The sequence below is a fragment of the Phyllobates terribilis genome, unplaced genomic scaffold (assembly GCF_046119375.1).
Source record: "Phyllobates terribilis strain yellow unplaced genomic scaffold, ASM4611937v1 Scaffold_1__5_contigs__length_1240528914, whole genome shotgun sequence".
Classification (NCBI taxonomy): Eukaryota; Metazoa; Chordata; class Amphibia; order Anura; family Dendrobatidae; genus Phyllobates; species Phyllobates terribilis.
The window spans coordinates 1,011,731,202-1,011,746,374 of NW_027362761.1; the positions used below are offsets into that span (position 1 = coordinate 1,011,731,202).

The 15,173-nt window shown below is 40.6% G+C and overlaps 1 protein-coding gene across 3 annotated transcripts in view; it reads left to right on the forward strand.

The window, feature by feature from the left end:
- The window catches only part of NEK1 (NIMA related kinase 1), a 142,584-nt gene that overhangs the window by 16,781 nt on the left and 110,630 nt on the right, over positions 1-15,173 (forward strand). For 2 of the 3 annotated variants that reach the window (XM_073644083.1, XM_073644099.1), the window contains exons 7-14: positions 3,614-3,668; positions 3,927-4,127; positions 8,185-8,254; positions 8,402-8,556; positions 9,809-9,868; positions 10,155-10,205; positions 13,762-13,809; positions 14,957-15,031. In XM_073644083.1, the coding sequence (XP_073500184.1) occupies positions 3,614-3,668; positions 3,927-4,127; positions 8,185-8,254; positions 8,402-8,556; positions 9,809-9,868; positions 10,155-10,205; positions 13,762-13,809; positions 14,957-15,031 (715 nt within the window). The remainder of the gene's footprint in view (positions 1-3,613; positions 3,669-3,926; positions 4,128-8,184; positions 8,255-8,401; positions 8,557-9,808; positions 9,869-10,154; positions 10,206-13,761; positions 13,810-14,956; positions 15,032-15,173) is intronic. The other variant, XM_073644091.1, reaches the window with a different exon arrangement.

Genomic DNA, 15,173 nt, shown 5'->3' on the forward strand with positions numbered 1-15,173 from the left:
GAGGAACAAAACTTGGATATATACTTATGTGTAATATAAATTTGCATTGCCCTTGTATACAACCGTTAACATAAAAAACATTGACCCAATATACTCACAAAGGCCCCTCTTTAAATTCTTATTTTAACCTTCTGATTATTGGGGCATGACCTTTGTGGTTATCTAGAGAGAATGCCTTCTTTTCCAGGTGGGGTTTTCATGGGTTGCTGTTATTTTTAAGTAGGACTTTATGATGTTTGACCAACTTATTGTCTCAGGCCTTCTTCAAGACCTTATTAAGGGAGTAAGTCAGTTGCAATAAACTTAGGAGACAGATGAGCATTCTGACTCCAGAAGCCAGGCAAGTGGTCGGAGCTTTTGCAGTGGTTTGCATGCACCCTTGTTGATTTGCCTTCTAGTTTGACCAACGTGGTAGTCGGACTCTTCGTGCTGCTCAAATCAAGGTTCCAGGCTTTTCCTGACATTTCTTTTTAAGGATGATCCAATCACTAGGCTGCAAGGATCAGGTTTAGTTTTTGAGTCCGGATCTGGAATGGAGATAAAATCATACTTATGAGTGTGAGTTAATTGTTGCTGCTACAATGTCACATACCTAGTGAGAATTACTATTCAGGGCTTGTACTGGCTGGGGAAAGTATATCCATATATTTAGGGGCTGACCTCATAAGGAAAGAAAGCTGTTTTTCTTTGTTGGGGTTGTGTGCGCGGAGTTCAATTCTAAGAGAAGCCACTCTGTCCAGGGCTTCCCTGTCTCCTCCATGGTCTCCTGAATCTTTAAATTCAGTATGGCATTTAGTCTCTCCACATTGCCACTGCTTTGTGGGTGCTATGGGGTATGGAAAGCTTGTATGAGGACCAGGTCACCAAATATGCTTTGAAGTATTTTCTCAGTGAAATGTGTTCACCTGTCACTTTCTATCACTTCAGGGTCACCATACTGGCGGATGACTTCCTGCCTGAGCTTTTTAGCAATGTTTTTTGCTGTTGCACTTTTCACAAGATAAGGCAAAGGTCACTGCACACCAGTACGTGCTCATATACATCCACCTTAGATAACCTGTATCATCGACTGCAGATTGACTATATAGTTGTCTGGTCTCGTGGTGCACATGGCAGATACCTTTACTATTTTACCTGGGTTATGACCAGCACAAATGTTGCAGCTCTGTACAAACCTGGTCATAACATTGTTGAATCCTGGGGCATCCCATGACATGGAGATGGTAGCAAACATACCCTCGTTAGAAGTTTGCGTGTTTCTTGTGGGACAGATGAGCCATCATTGAGTACAAGACTTTGGGTAGATACATTTTCCTCTTTCATTGCCAGACCACATCTCTTCCCTGGGTTTCTCCTTTCCACCTCAGGAACTTGGGCATTTAGGGCCATTAGAGCAACCATTAACAGGAATAAGAGATGACATAAGATCTTGCAGTAGGACTCATACCTAGTTAAAATACATCTTCTTTATTGTAGATCAGTAAAACAACTCGGAATAAATCATACAAAAATTAAATTTTACTGATCTACAATAAAGAGGATGCATTTTAACAAGGTATGAGTCCTACTACTGTATTTCATCTAATTTCTTCCTACATTTGTCTTTCCGTGCTTAAAGTGTTCCATGGGATGTGGCTGACCTGCAGGATATGGAAATTAAGTGAGCTGTCTTTGTTTTATAGCTTACTTTTAATAGGAAGAGGGCCAACTGTTTGGCAGCAGGATTAGACTTTTGGTTGCCATTTGCCTTGGGTGTTGTCTCTTTGCTATGAGCCTGCACCTTTACAATGGCCACCTTTTTAGATTAGACAAGTGCATCCAAAAGGTTGGCAACTGCCTCTGCGTTAGTGATTAGTTTGCCAGAGGATCCTATAAAGTTCCTGCTACACCAATTAGACCCTTGATGGGCGATTCCAAAAGCGTACCTTGAATCAGTGTACACATTAGCTGTTCTACCTTTCGCCAGTCTACACACCTGTGAGTGCCATCAGCTCAGTTGTTTTTGCACAATTGCCTCATGGTTTGTGACTAACACATATTAGTTCTGAATTGACCATTTTCACAAAATCTGCTGCCTTCTAGGAAAAACTGAAAATGTGGATTAGTAAGAGTAACGCTGATAACATTTTCAAGATCTTGGCATTCACTTTTCATCAATTCATGGCAATCTTGTGCTTCGTGTAGTTCTGATTCTGTCCCCTCTCCCATAGGAAATAGTGTCTGGGTTCAAAACTGTGCATATTTTGCTGGCAATATGTGGAGATGAGAGAAGGGAAGCCTTGTACTTAGCGAGTCTGGGAGCTGAGAGATGCTTGATCTCTACTCTCTTTTGAATTTCACTAACTGTGTGTGGGGCTACTATGGTGGGTTGTCTAATATAATGTCAGTGCCCCTTTCCTTTAAAAGTAGCTGCAGTTGTTACTGCTCGGACACTTGACGGTGCCTCTTGGATGACAGGGTCTAGGTGTAATGAGTAGTAAGCAAGGCACACTTGCTTTCCCCCATCGGATTCTGACAGCACTCCTTGGGCATGGCTTTTGGTCTCCTAGCAGACCAAAGTGAAAGGCGGACCATAATTTGATATGCCATTGGCTGGTCCACTGGATACTGCTTGTTTGAGTGCACTGAAATGGAATTTTTCTTCTTTAGTGAGTGTGAGTGGATCTTTTCTTAGTGCATCATAGAGTGATTAGTGATGTACAGAGTATCCATTCCCTACAGTAGTCCTCAAGGCCTAGAAAGGCACAAAAGGTCCTTTAGTGATTTGGGCAGGTGAATATTCTGTATAGCAGTGACCCTGTCTTGTTTTATCAGGCTTTGCATCCTGCTTGCTCTAGGAATTGTAGGAGCGAGACAGTGTAATCATTGCCGCTTTGTTCAGTCTCACAAACAAATCTTTTTTGTTTTGCACTGCGTTGCTCCATTTCAGAGATATTCACACTTGTTGCTTTTGGAACGCACTATGTGACATTTCTGTTTGTTATTCAACTTTGTTTCTTCGAGTCTTTTCTGGGGGCATGCACTTGAACCCACCTCCCAGAAGCTGCCAATCATAGCAACATCAGAGATTAATAATCTGCCAAGCTATTTTTTGGCAGCGACTGTGAGGAAAGGAGAAAGTGCCGACCCCGAGAGAAGACTCTGAAGAAACATCCAGTTGAACTGTAAGCAGAGATTTCACATACTTCACTCTGAAAGCAACAAATGTGAACATCTCCTCAATGGAGCGATGCAGTGCAAAACCTAAGAGTGGCAGAATCAGGGAAAGTTAGGGATTTTGACCAGGTATTTAGCTCAATTTTTTTTTTTTAATTCTTTTTTAAAGTGGTGTGCATGGCTCACTATCTGATATACATGTATGAGAAAACTGGCTGAGTGTCTCTTCTCAGTGAACAGGGAAGAAAAGATGGTTTTGTTGTTTGCCCCACCCTATGTAAATGGAGTACAGAGCTTCTACATAGACTTCAATGTTACAGCTTTCAACACACAGCTGCTCATGGGGTGAAACTGTTCCCTACTTCTGCCCTGATTGTGTATCCACCTCTACGGGCTGCACGGCCCAATAATATATTTTTGTTCTCACTATCCAGTATACTTTCTTTTTCTTTTTCAGTGACATTTGGGCACTGGGATGTGTCCTGTATGAGATGTGCACTCTCAAACATGCGGTAAGTAACAATAAAGGGTCAATGGGAAGCTTTTATGCCAGCTATACTCAAGAATTTTTTCCTCCATTGTTTTTGGTACTAAGGATAAGTTTGTAATCCGTTGTCATCATTAGCGCCACACTGTCACTGTTTCTGGCTTGATCCAATTATGTGGTGTAAATTAATTAAATGTCCGAAAATGATTTGGACAATTCTGCCCATCATTTATTTATTTTATTTCTTGTTCTCTTTTATGATATATTTCTCATTAACTTTCAGTTTGAAGCCGGTAACATGAAGAACCTAGTTTTGAAGATCATTCGAGGATCTTATCCTCCTGTGTCAGTGCATTATTCCTATGATCTTCGCAACCTGTTAGCTATGCTATTTAAGAGGAATCCCAGGGATCGTCCATCTGTCAACTCCATATTGGAGAAGCCTTTTATATTTAAGCGCATTGAAAAGCTTTTATCTCCACAGGTAAATATGACCAACGTGTACACACACACATATATGCATAATAAAAATATATATATTTACAACCTTATATATTTTTATATTAAATATACAGTACAGACCAAAAGTTTGGACACACCTTCTCATTTAAAGATTTTTCTGTATTTTCATGACTATGAAAATTGTATATTCACACTGAAGGCATCAAAACTATGAATTAACACATGTGGAATTATATACTTAACAAAAAAGTGTGAAACAACTGAAAATATATCTTATATTCTAGGTTCTTCAAAGTAGCCACCTTTTGCTTTGATGACTGCTTTGCACACTCTTGGCATTCTCTTGATGAGCTTCAAGAGGTAGTCACCGGAAATGGTTTTCACTTCACAGGTGTGCCCTGTCAGGTTTAATAAGTGGGATTTCTTGCCTTATAAATGGGGTTGGGACCATCAGTCCTGTTGTGCAGAAGTCTGGTGGATACACAGCTGATAGTCCTACTGAATAGACTGTTAGCTGCTTTTTTCTTGCCATAATACAAATTCTAAGTAAAGAAAAACGAGTGGCCATCATTACTTTAAGAAATGAAGGCCAGTTAGTGCGAAAATTTGGGAAAACTTTGAAAGTGTCCCCAAGTGCAGTTGCAAAAACTATCAAGCTCTTCAAAGAAACTGGTTCACATGAGGACCGCCCCAGGAAAGGAAGACCAAGAGTCCCCTCTGCTTCTGAGGATAAGTTTATCCGAGTCACCAGCCTCAGAAATAGCAGGTTAACAGCAGCTCAGATTAGAGACCAGGTCCATGCCACACAGAGTTCTAGCAGCAGACACATCTCTTCTACAACTGTTAAGAAGAGACTTTGTGCAACAGGCCTTCATGGTAAAATAGCTGCTAGGAATCCACTGCTAAGGACAAGCAACAAGCAGAAGAGACTTGTTTGGGCTAAAGAACACAAGGAATGGACATTAGACCAGTGGAAATCTGTGCTTTGGTCTGAGGAGTCCAAATTTGAGATCTTTGGTTCCAACCACCGTGTCTTTGTGCGACGCAGAAAAGGTGAATGGATGGACTCTACATGCCTGGTTCCCACTGTGAAGCATGGAGGAGGTGGTGTGATGGTGTGGAGGTGCTTTGCTGGTGACACTGTTGGGGATTTATTCAAAATTGAAGGCATACTGAACCAGCATGGCTACCACAGCATCTGGCAGCGGCATGCTATTCCATCCGGTTTGAGTTTAGTTGGACCATCATTTATTTTTCAACAGGACAATGACCCCAAACACACCTCCAGGCTGTGTAAGGGCTATTTGACCAAGAAGGAGAGTGATGGGGTGCTACGCCAGATGACCTGGCCTCCACAGTCACCAGACCTGAACCCAATCGAGATGGTTTGGGGTGAGCTGGACCGCAGAGTGAAGGCAAAAGGGCCAACAAGTGCTAAGCATCTCTGTGAACTCCTTCAAGATTGTTGGAAGACCATTTCCGGTGACTACCTCTTGAAGCTCATCAAGAGAATGCCAAGAGTGTGCAAAGCAGTCATCAAAGCAAAAGGTGGCTACTTTGAAGAACCTAGAATATAAGACATATTTTCAGTTGTTTCACACTTTTTTGTTAAATATATAATTCCACATGTATTAATTCATAGTTTTGATGCCTTCAGTGTGAATGTACAATTTCCATAGTCATGAAAAAAAATAAAAATAAAATAAATAAAAAAAAATATATATATATATAGTTGTAAATATTTATATTTACAAAGTAGGTAGAAAAAAACGCCTCAGACCAAGGTGGCTGTGAAGTCTGTAAAGGAATTAGTTTCTCTGTGAATTGAACATTGGGAAGAGTGTTTCCGTGTGGTTTTTATACTCTGGCCGGAACTATTGCAAACCTGTATGATTGCTGAAGTGTCTAAGAGTGTAAGCTTCAATCTCTTGGGGTGGGTGATCCCTCTAGGCAAGGAATAGAGCCAACGTCTCTATAACAGACAAATGTTCCATTTTAGGTTATGAATCCCAATGCGAATGTGAGTTATCCTCCACTACAGGAGTGTCTTTGGGATGAAGAAGGCACTATGGGAGTCTAGGACACATAGCAACCTAAAATAAAAGCAGGAACAAGGTTACCTGATTCTTTACGGGCTATGCCATGCCAAGAGCTGGTGGGTCTGAGTGTGAGTGCCACCTGGTATGCTTGCGGGATTCCAATGCTCAGAAGCCTTTGGTGGATCTGACTTGCCCTAGGGGAAAAAGGAGTCTGAGTACTGCCCGATTCCCAGTGGGAAAGAGAAGCCCTTAAAGAATACATGCGCAGTGCTTTATATAAGCAGCAGGACTAAGTCTCTATGTAGCAGGCTGCAAGCCGGAGGCTAAATTAGCGGGTGAAGCCCAACTTTTTGGACAAGTTCTTCCTGCCACAGCCAATTTTCATTGTTTCTTCCAAGAATTCACTTTTTTTTACCATAGACATAGCCAAATGAGGGTTTGTTATTTTGCATGACAAACTGGTATCACTCGAAACTACAATAATTCTACCATATAAAATACTGAAACTTCAAACTTTTTGAGACTCGTAATTTTTTTTTATTTTTCCATCAAAGGAGCTGCAGTTTTTATTAATAACATTTTGGGGAACATACAATCTTTTGATCACTTCTTAGTGCGCTTTTGGATTGAGGTGCGGTCACCAAAAACCGTCAGATATTGTGTCTTTGTTTTTTCTTTTCTTGCTTAACAACATTTACCGTATAGGTTAATTGGACTTTTACAGACTAGACGATACTGGATATGTTTATTTTTTTTTTTGATGGCTTTATTTTTCATGGGGGAAAAAGGAGGGTGATTCAAATGCTGAATTATTATTATTATTATTATTATTATTATTATGTTTTTTCATATTCTAATAGCTGGTTTGAGTGTGTACTGTTATAATGTATTACAGTATATAGCTAATGTCATGTCTGAGGTTAGTCTTCACGGGTTTATCGAAAAGGCAGGCTAGAAGGTTTCTGACTGTCCCTGGCAACTTATCTGCTCCCTGCAGTCATGTTGCTTTGGGGTCATGGGGTGTCTGGTGTACCCCAGGACTGTGTGCATGCTGTTGTCAGAGATTGATAGCGGCATTTAAGGGTTTAATGGCTTCTGTTACATTCAGACGCTAGCTGTATAACCCCATATCTGCTGGGTATGGTGGGTGCCTAGTTCTGAGCCCACTCAATACACCTGCTCCAACCTGTGAACTACCATATATCTACGTCACTTGTTGGGAAGCGTTTAAGAAGAGCCTAGATTACTTTTTTGAATGTTATAATACTAAAATTTACATGTACCAGATCTCAGAAGATGGGATGTTGATCCAGGATTACTATAATTGAAAATGTATGTTAGGACATGCTTCACTGACGGTGGGAATTGGAACCTTTCCAAGAGGAATGGCAAAATGCAGAAGACGTGGCACAGAATTTTTATTTTATGCGAAATACTGATGTCTACCAAAAAAGGCTTGTCCGAAGAGCTGCTTTCATGCATATGTTGTAGTCAGTAAAAAGACTGAGGTCTTGATTCTTGGACACAGGCTTTTTGTTCTCCAGTCTTAATGATGGACTTGCAGCAGTAAGATGTGCGGAGTTCATTAAGAAGCACACAGCGCTTAATGAACTCGGCACATCTTTTCAGTGGCATGCGCCTCCGAGTTCCTCACCAGAAATGTTACTCCAGTCATGAGACTGGAGTAACAAATGTTACTTCAATTTGGCAGAAGTGCCCGAATCTAGTTAAAAAATTGTAGAAATGTTATGCATCTTTGCGGTTCTGCTGCATTTTTTACTTTTCTAACAGTTTTACGTCAGTTTTCTGGTGTAAACACTTGTGTGAATCAGGGCGTAAGTGTTTCTTCTAGATTTGTTATTTCAGTACATGAAAACTTATTTCTATTGAGTTTTCCTTAAAGTCATTAGGAAAAAACACTAAATCGTGCCATAAATGGGATTATTAATAATCACAGCAGGCACAAATGATGAGTGATTTGTTTTTTCCTTTGTATACCTTGTTTGCTTTCTTATGCACACGATCATTCATCTTTTTCAGCTTATTGCTGAGGAGTTTGGCATGGGAGCAGTTTTGAATCCCCCTAAACCTACGGGCCCCCCTGCAGCTGGTAAGTAAGGCATTTCAGATACAGGTCTTCCTCGTTATGTTGTATTCTTTATTTTAATCACTATTCATGTTGACTTTTTATTTTAATTTCTTATTACATACATAGATTAACTTTTTCATCATTGACCATGTATTTTTCTGAAATAAGCCAAAAGACCAGCACAAGTCACACCGTCAGCCTCCCCTCCTGCTCAGAAAATCACAAAACCAGCTGCTAAGTACGGAGTGCCTTTATCTGTCAAAAAGCCTGTAGACGCTACCAAGAAGCATTACGAGAGGAAGCCACAGATCAAACTCAAGCAGGTGGGAACACAACAATGGATATTTAACGTCTCCTGTGGTGATGAAACGTTACTGGGTCTCTATCATAATAGAAAACTTCTTCCCTGAGGTCCCTAAAGCTTCTAAGACGGGGCTGCACAGGGTGCCTCTACTCTCATGAGTGATTTGTCTAGGCCTCTTCTTTACATCTCCCCAACCTCCCATCCTGCCTAAATGATCTATTTATTAATCTAGTTCAATTAGGCTAGGTGCCCCCATCTTCCGGGAGCTGTTCCGTCCTGGGTCCTGACTGATTTGCTTCTGGTCCAGCGTCTGACACCTGACATATTCATGTGTTGGCGTGTGAAGGACATCCGGCTGCTCTTTGTGCATTTTGCCATGCCACAGCCAATGCATATCCAGGGAAAGAGACGCTCAGGTCACTTACTGTTCAATCCCAAGCACGTGATTGGAAATAAAGGGCCTGGGACCTGAGGAGGAGGAGGAGGAGATGACACTACCGGACAATAGTGGACCTTGTTTCAGTTGACCTATAACTTGTATCACTTACAAAGATCACTTATGTATATGTTCTTTTGGGTGGAAAACCCCTTTAAGATATGATGGTTGTCCACTACTTTTTATCTTTTTATAAGGCCACGGCCCCACTATCAGTGTTTGGTCTGTATTCGGTCAGTATTTTTTCTTAGGAGTTGAAGCCAAAACCAGGAGTGGGTGATAAATGCAAAATTGGTGACTTGTTTCTATTATACCTTTTCTCTGATTGTTTGTCACCTGGTTTTGGCTCCCACTCCTGAGAAAAAATACTGACCAAATACTGATAGTGGGGCCATGGCCATAGTGTAAAAATGGTCCATGTTGTTCATTACATTAAAAAAAAACACAAAACCCTGTTGCTCAGTATTTCTGCTGTTATCCTTACTGGTTCCCTGGCTACCCTTTCTGTTGAAGGGGAACAGGTGACTGCTGCAGCCAATCTGATTAACAGCAGTTTTCACCTGCACACACACATACCCAGAAGACCGCGAGGACACCTGCAGCAGTAGAAAGGAGCAGCTGAGGGTCCAGTAGGTCAGTATGCTTTTTAGTATCATCACGGGCCATTTTTACACTAATAAAAAGTAGCAGCGATCCCCTTTAAGTTTCAGTATCTGTACATAATCGTACTATTAACTACTGTACACCTCTCCACTTCCCGCCTGGCCGCACACCACGGGTGTCCGCCGGCTCTGCTGTTTGAGTCTTCTAATTTGCAGTTTCACTCTTTGTCCAGGCCCCAGCAGTGCCCATGAAGAAAATGAATCCAGTAGAAGACAGGAGGAAAATGTTAGAGGTATAGAGCTGCCCCTCCTGCTTTCTTAAAAATCCACCACAAAGCATCTCCCACAGAGCTGGAGGGATCAGCAGTGCGGCTCGGTGCAGGCTGCGCCATTGCTCGTGCTCTAGTAAATCAACCTACTGAGAAGCTCACAACCTTTCCTCCTAGTTTCTTCCCACTCTCACCCACTAACCATGTTCTCCTTGTTCTTCTTCCTAGTTTTGATGACCCTAACTTTTTTTTACAAGGAACACAAGGCGCCCGAGTGCGGAAGAAGTAATTGTACTTTTGCGTTTTGCAGGAAGAAAATAAAGGGAAGAAAAAAAGACTGGAGAAGAGACAGAGAGAAGAGGTACGGACTGCTCGTGCAGAGTAATATGGAATCGGTCTAAATTACAAAAAAAAAATCTGATAAAAAATGTTTAGTTTTAGGCTGTCTCCATGTTTTATTCTTCCTTGTTGTTATTACGATATTCTCAGGTTGTAAAGCAATGTGCCATCACTTTCTGATTGCCAGGGGCCGACTGATCTGAGTATGGTTTAATTATTTTTATTTAATACCATTATTTGAGTTTTCTAAAGTCACTACATTTTTGCGCAACTTTTTTTTTTTTTTTTTTCCCTGCCAATTGACCTCTGCTCCACTAAAATGGAAGGAGCACAAGCGGTACCACGTCACTCCAATCAGTCCATCATATTAATAAAAAATGCAGTATACCTTTATCTACCCACTCCACGAGAAAAAGTACCTGCAAGGTCTTTTAATGGCGTGGGAAAACTAAATGAGAGGCTTGTATGAAGAAATGCATTAGACCTTTCTTCACAGAAGAGAGTGAGCCCGGTATAATAGATGAAATCTGTAGCCACTAGATTATAAAGATCATTAATAGCTGGCCAGAAGGGAACAATATTTTCACATCTTCATCAGAGATCACAACACTGAGGATAAGAGAAGTGAAGCCGGGCCGGGGTTCTGGACCACCTAGAGAGAATTTGATCATTCGCTTGCAGTTCACAAGATATGGAGAATTTGTGACAGAGGGTGAAAACTTTACACCAATCTTCTAGGGAGAATGGCTGTTGTAATTCAGTTTCCCACCCAGTTGGAAAAGGAAATTAAGCTTCAGTCCCCCTCTCTCTTAAGGCCCCATCACACTAAGAGAGATCGCTAGTGAGATCGCTGCTGAGTCACAAATTTTGTGACGCAACAGCGACCTCAGCAGCGATCTCGCTACGTTTGAGACGTAGCAGCGACCAGGCCCCTGCTGTGAGATCGCTGGTCGTGTTGGAATGGTCTGGACATTTCTTTGATCGTTGAGGCCCCGCTGGGTAGCATGCATCGGTGTGTTTGACACCTTACCAACGACCTTGTTGACGACTCAGACACAAACACATAGACGTGCATCGTTATACAGGTCGTTACGGGTCGCCGCATCGTTGCTGCGTCGTTGGGAAGATCTGACTGTTTGACATCTCACCAGCGACCACATAGCGACGCAGCAACGATCCCTGACAGGTCGTATCGTTGTCGTGATCACTGTAGTGTCGCTAAGTGTGACGGGGCCTTTAGTCTAGGGTCGCTCGGCCGTGTATTCTCCATCTGATTGTGTCCGATTGTGATCATTGGATCAGAGTCTGCGTTTGATCACAGTTGGATCAGGTTAAGTGTTCTGTTTACACCTAACGACCGGCGGCACTAAGTGACCATCAGCTACTTGTTTGCTGATTGACAGTCATTTATTAGTCTATTTCCAGACAGAACACAGTGAACAATGCTCACTGAACAGTCTCTACTAGATAATTCGGTTCACAAAGGCCACCATTGTTCTCGGCAGCACATAGCCTTATTTACACTGGACTATGTGCTGCCGAGAACATTTCTCTTTTGTGTGGCAAAAAAGATCATTTCACTTTTATGAAGGAGTGTTTTGCTCGTTCGTTGGTTGACCACATCCGCATAAAATTAGAGCTAGTGCGAGAACGGGGGAAAACTTTAATAATAAGTGATTTGAAAGGTTGCTTGTTTTTGCAAAATTACTCATCTTAGAAAATTGGAATAACCCTTGAACCTGCTTCCAAATTTCAGAATTTGGCCACATTCACACGTTCAGTATTTGGTCAGTATTTTACATCAGTATTTGTGTTTCAATAATTTTTTATTGCATTTTTAAGAATCATTTAAAAAGGGGGGGAAAGGAGAAAAAAGGAGGGGGAAAATAAAGGAAAAAGAGGTATGGGAGTAAATATTGATGAGGGAGGGAAAAACTAGGAATGAATAGGTAAAAAGAGAAAAGGAAATCAGAACTCAGATTAGAGTCATAAATAATATAGTATTAAATGTGATACATAGAGGAGAATATAAAACTCTTAATAAAAACATGTAAAGTAGTCATAAATAATCAGCTATTTCACGGTATTATGAACAAAAGTAATAGTACAATACTTATACCGTTTACAATTATTATACCATCTTGGGAGAAATAAGATCCCAAGGTTTCCATTTTCTTTGGAGTTTTTTAAGAGTCACTTGCTATAGCAAATCTAAATTCGTAAGACCTATGTGTAGCAATTCTATCAAGAATATCTGAAAAATTAGGGGAAATTGTTTGTTTTCTTCCAAAAAAATGCAATCTTAATTTTTACCACCAGAAAAATGTGAATCAGAATGGACCTAGTTGGAGGATCTAAGTTTTCCATATTAAGTGATAGGAGAGCCATCTGTGGGGTAATTATTAATTCTCGTTCAAGCATTTTGTTAATGAACTCTGAAGTTTGGCTCCATAGTTTTTTAATTATTAGACACTTCCAGTAAATATGAAATAAGTCGCCCGTATGCCAACAGTTTCTCCAACACAAAGGAGAATGGCTCAAATCTATGTAAGCAAGTCTTATGGGGGTATAGTACCACCTAGTAAATAATTTATAGTAGGATTCATGTAGGGCCATGGAAATATTTGAAGCGTAAGTAAATTTCAAACTATTTTCCCAGAGATAAGGAAAAGGATAAAAATTTTCACATGATTAAATGAGAATCTGATCTCAATGAATCTTAGAAATTGTTACTGTTAAAACAGTTATAAAGATTTTTAGTGTTCCAAAACATTTTTGGGTTGACCTTACTTAAGAGAAGGCAAACTTTGTTAGACAAAAGAGATTTACTAAGCAGTAGTCTCTGTATAGCATTTTTAACAAGTAAAAATTCCATAAAGTCCAAATCTAGTGACTCAAATTGGAATTGGCAGAGGTAGGGATCTAAAGATGTATAACATTTTTGGAAGAGTAATCATTTTGACTGCTAAAATCTTTCCCAAACGTGACAGTTCTGATTTACCGAAATGATTGCGATCTTTGGAAGTAGTATTTATAATGGTTCCCATATTAGAGGAAATTTGTTGATTTTACAGCTTTTTGTTAATACAATCCCCAGGTAGGTAATTGCTACATCTTCCCAACTAAAAGAAGAAATATTTTGCATGCCATTTTGCAAGGTGTCATCAATGTTAAAATGTAGGACTTTAGATTTGTCTGGATTCACCTTGAAATAGGAAATCTTGGAAAAGTTGTCCAGAATAATTTGGAGTTAAGAGGATCGGTTAAGGAGAGTAGGACGTCATCGGCGAATAAGCTGATTTTAATGTGTCGGGATGGGATTTAAATTCCACTTGGAAAACCATATAGAATATAGTCTAACCGAATGGATATGTCCAGTAAACCTGATGATAAAAGCCTAAGCTTCTACATAGGATCAGAGCATCATTCATATGAGCATTTTGTAGAATATTCTGTCGCTGCTGTCCATCCCAGCTGTAAGGGAAAATGTTCCTACATGTTTCGTACTATAGCTATGGCTGGCAGTGCTTTTTCTCTTGCATGATCAATGCTAACTGTGCGTTTTTACTTCTTTTCAGTTGAACTTAATGAAAGCTGAACAGATGAGAAGACTGGAGAAGGAAAGGGTGAGTTAGACCCCCATGCAGTAAGTCTGCTTCTGTCCATGTACTTTTCCCTTCTTTTATTCACGTCAGTAAGCATGCGTTTTCATTTGCAAATTATAGCATATTCTCTTGTTTGATCATTCGATCAAAGGATGCATTGGTAAGTTTTGTAAATCCCTATAGGAGCGGTTCTTTACACTGTATGATCCTACTTCATCATGGTCTCACGTGCATTTCTATAGAATTGATTACATAAAGATCCACTAGGGGGCAGCAAAATACCAGCATTTACTAACAGATCAGTTGAAGATCTAGGGCAACACTGTTATTACCAAGGCTCACCCTAATTGACAGTCAATGGGTGTTTTACTATGGCAGAGGGCGTGGACTGCAGGTGGCGGTGTTACTATTTGCAGGCTAAATGTGAATTCAGATCCGCACCACATATTCACAGTCATTTATAGTAAGATACAAGTTGATGGTATTTTCAAAATGCCATCCTAATGAAAAGAAATCTGCACTAGAATCAGGATGTTGTGGACCTTGGATTTCCACATCTGGACTTGCCTAAGAATAAGATCACCAGTTCACATTTGTACTGTGTGTCAGGTTTTCTTTCCTTTTTCACAATCAGAATAGTCTATGTAGTGAAAAGGAAAATAAAATGATCTGTTATAATCCATGGATCCTGTAAAGACAAAGGACCTGCTAGTGTACACAGAACCTTACAGTAATCTTACGCTGGTGTCCTAATTCCCAAACAATCATGCAGGATCTTAGCATGCTATGCTAGAATTTCCAAGAATCCTCCTAAATCTTTAGGCTGGGACTACATGGCAATTTTATCTGTGACACAGGACATATGACCCAAAATCACTGTAAGCCGCTGTTAGATCACTGCGTATTGCAGTTCATTATCACCCTAGCGTTCTGCAACCACGACCAGCTAGTAGCAAAATATCCAACGTGTTCCGACTTCTTGCAGCTTGTCTCAGTCACGGTATTCTTGGCATTACAATGCGACCCTTATCGCTATATCATGGGGTGATTTAGCAGCTGCACACAGCAATCTTTAGATGTGTGGCCCTCATCGCAGCCAAAGTCTCTGTGTAGCTCCAGCCATAAAGCTTCTAAAAACAGTGATTGCTAAACAGGATTGTTTTTGCAGTTGGAGCGGATAAATCGCGCAAGGGAGCAAGGCTGGAAGAATGTGATTGGCTCAGGAGGAAGTGGAGACATGAAGGTGAATATGTCTACGAGTCCCTATAAGGGTTGATCATTAATTAAAGAAACAAAACTAAAGCAAATTGTTATAAAATAATAAAAACAAACATCACTAAATTGCTGCTGCACCAGCGCTGCTCCTCATGTGGTCACGGACTTCA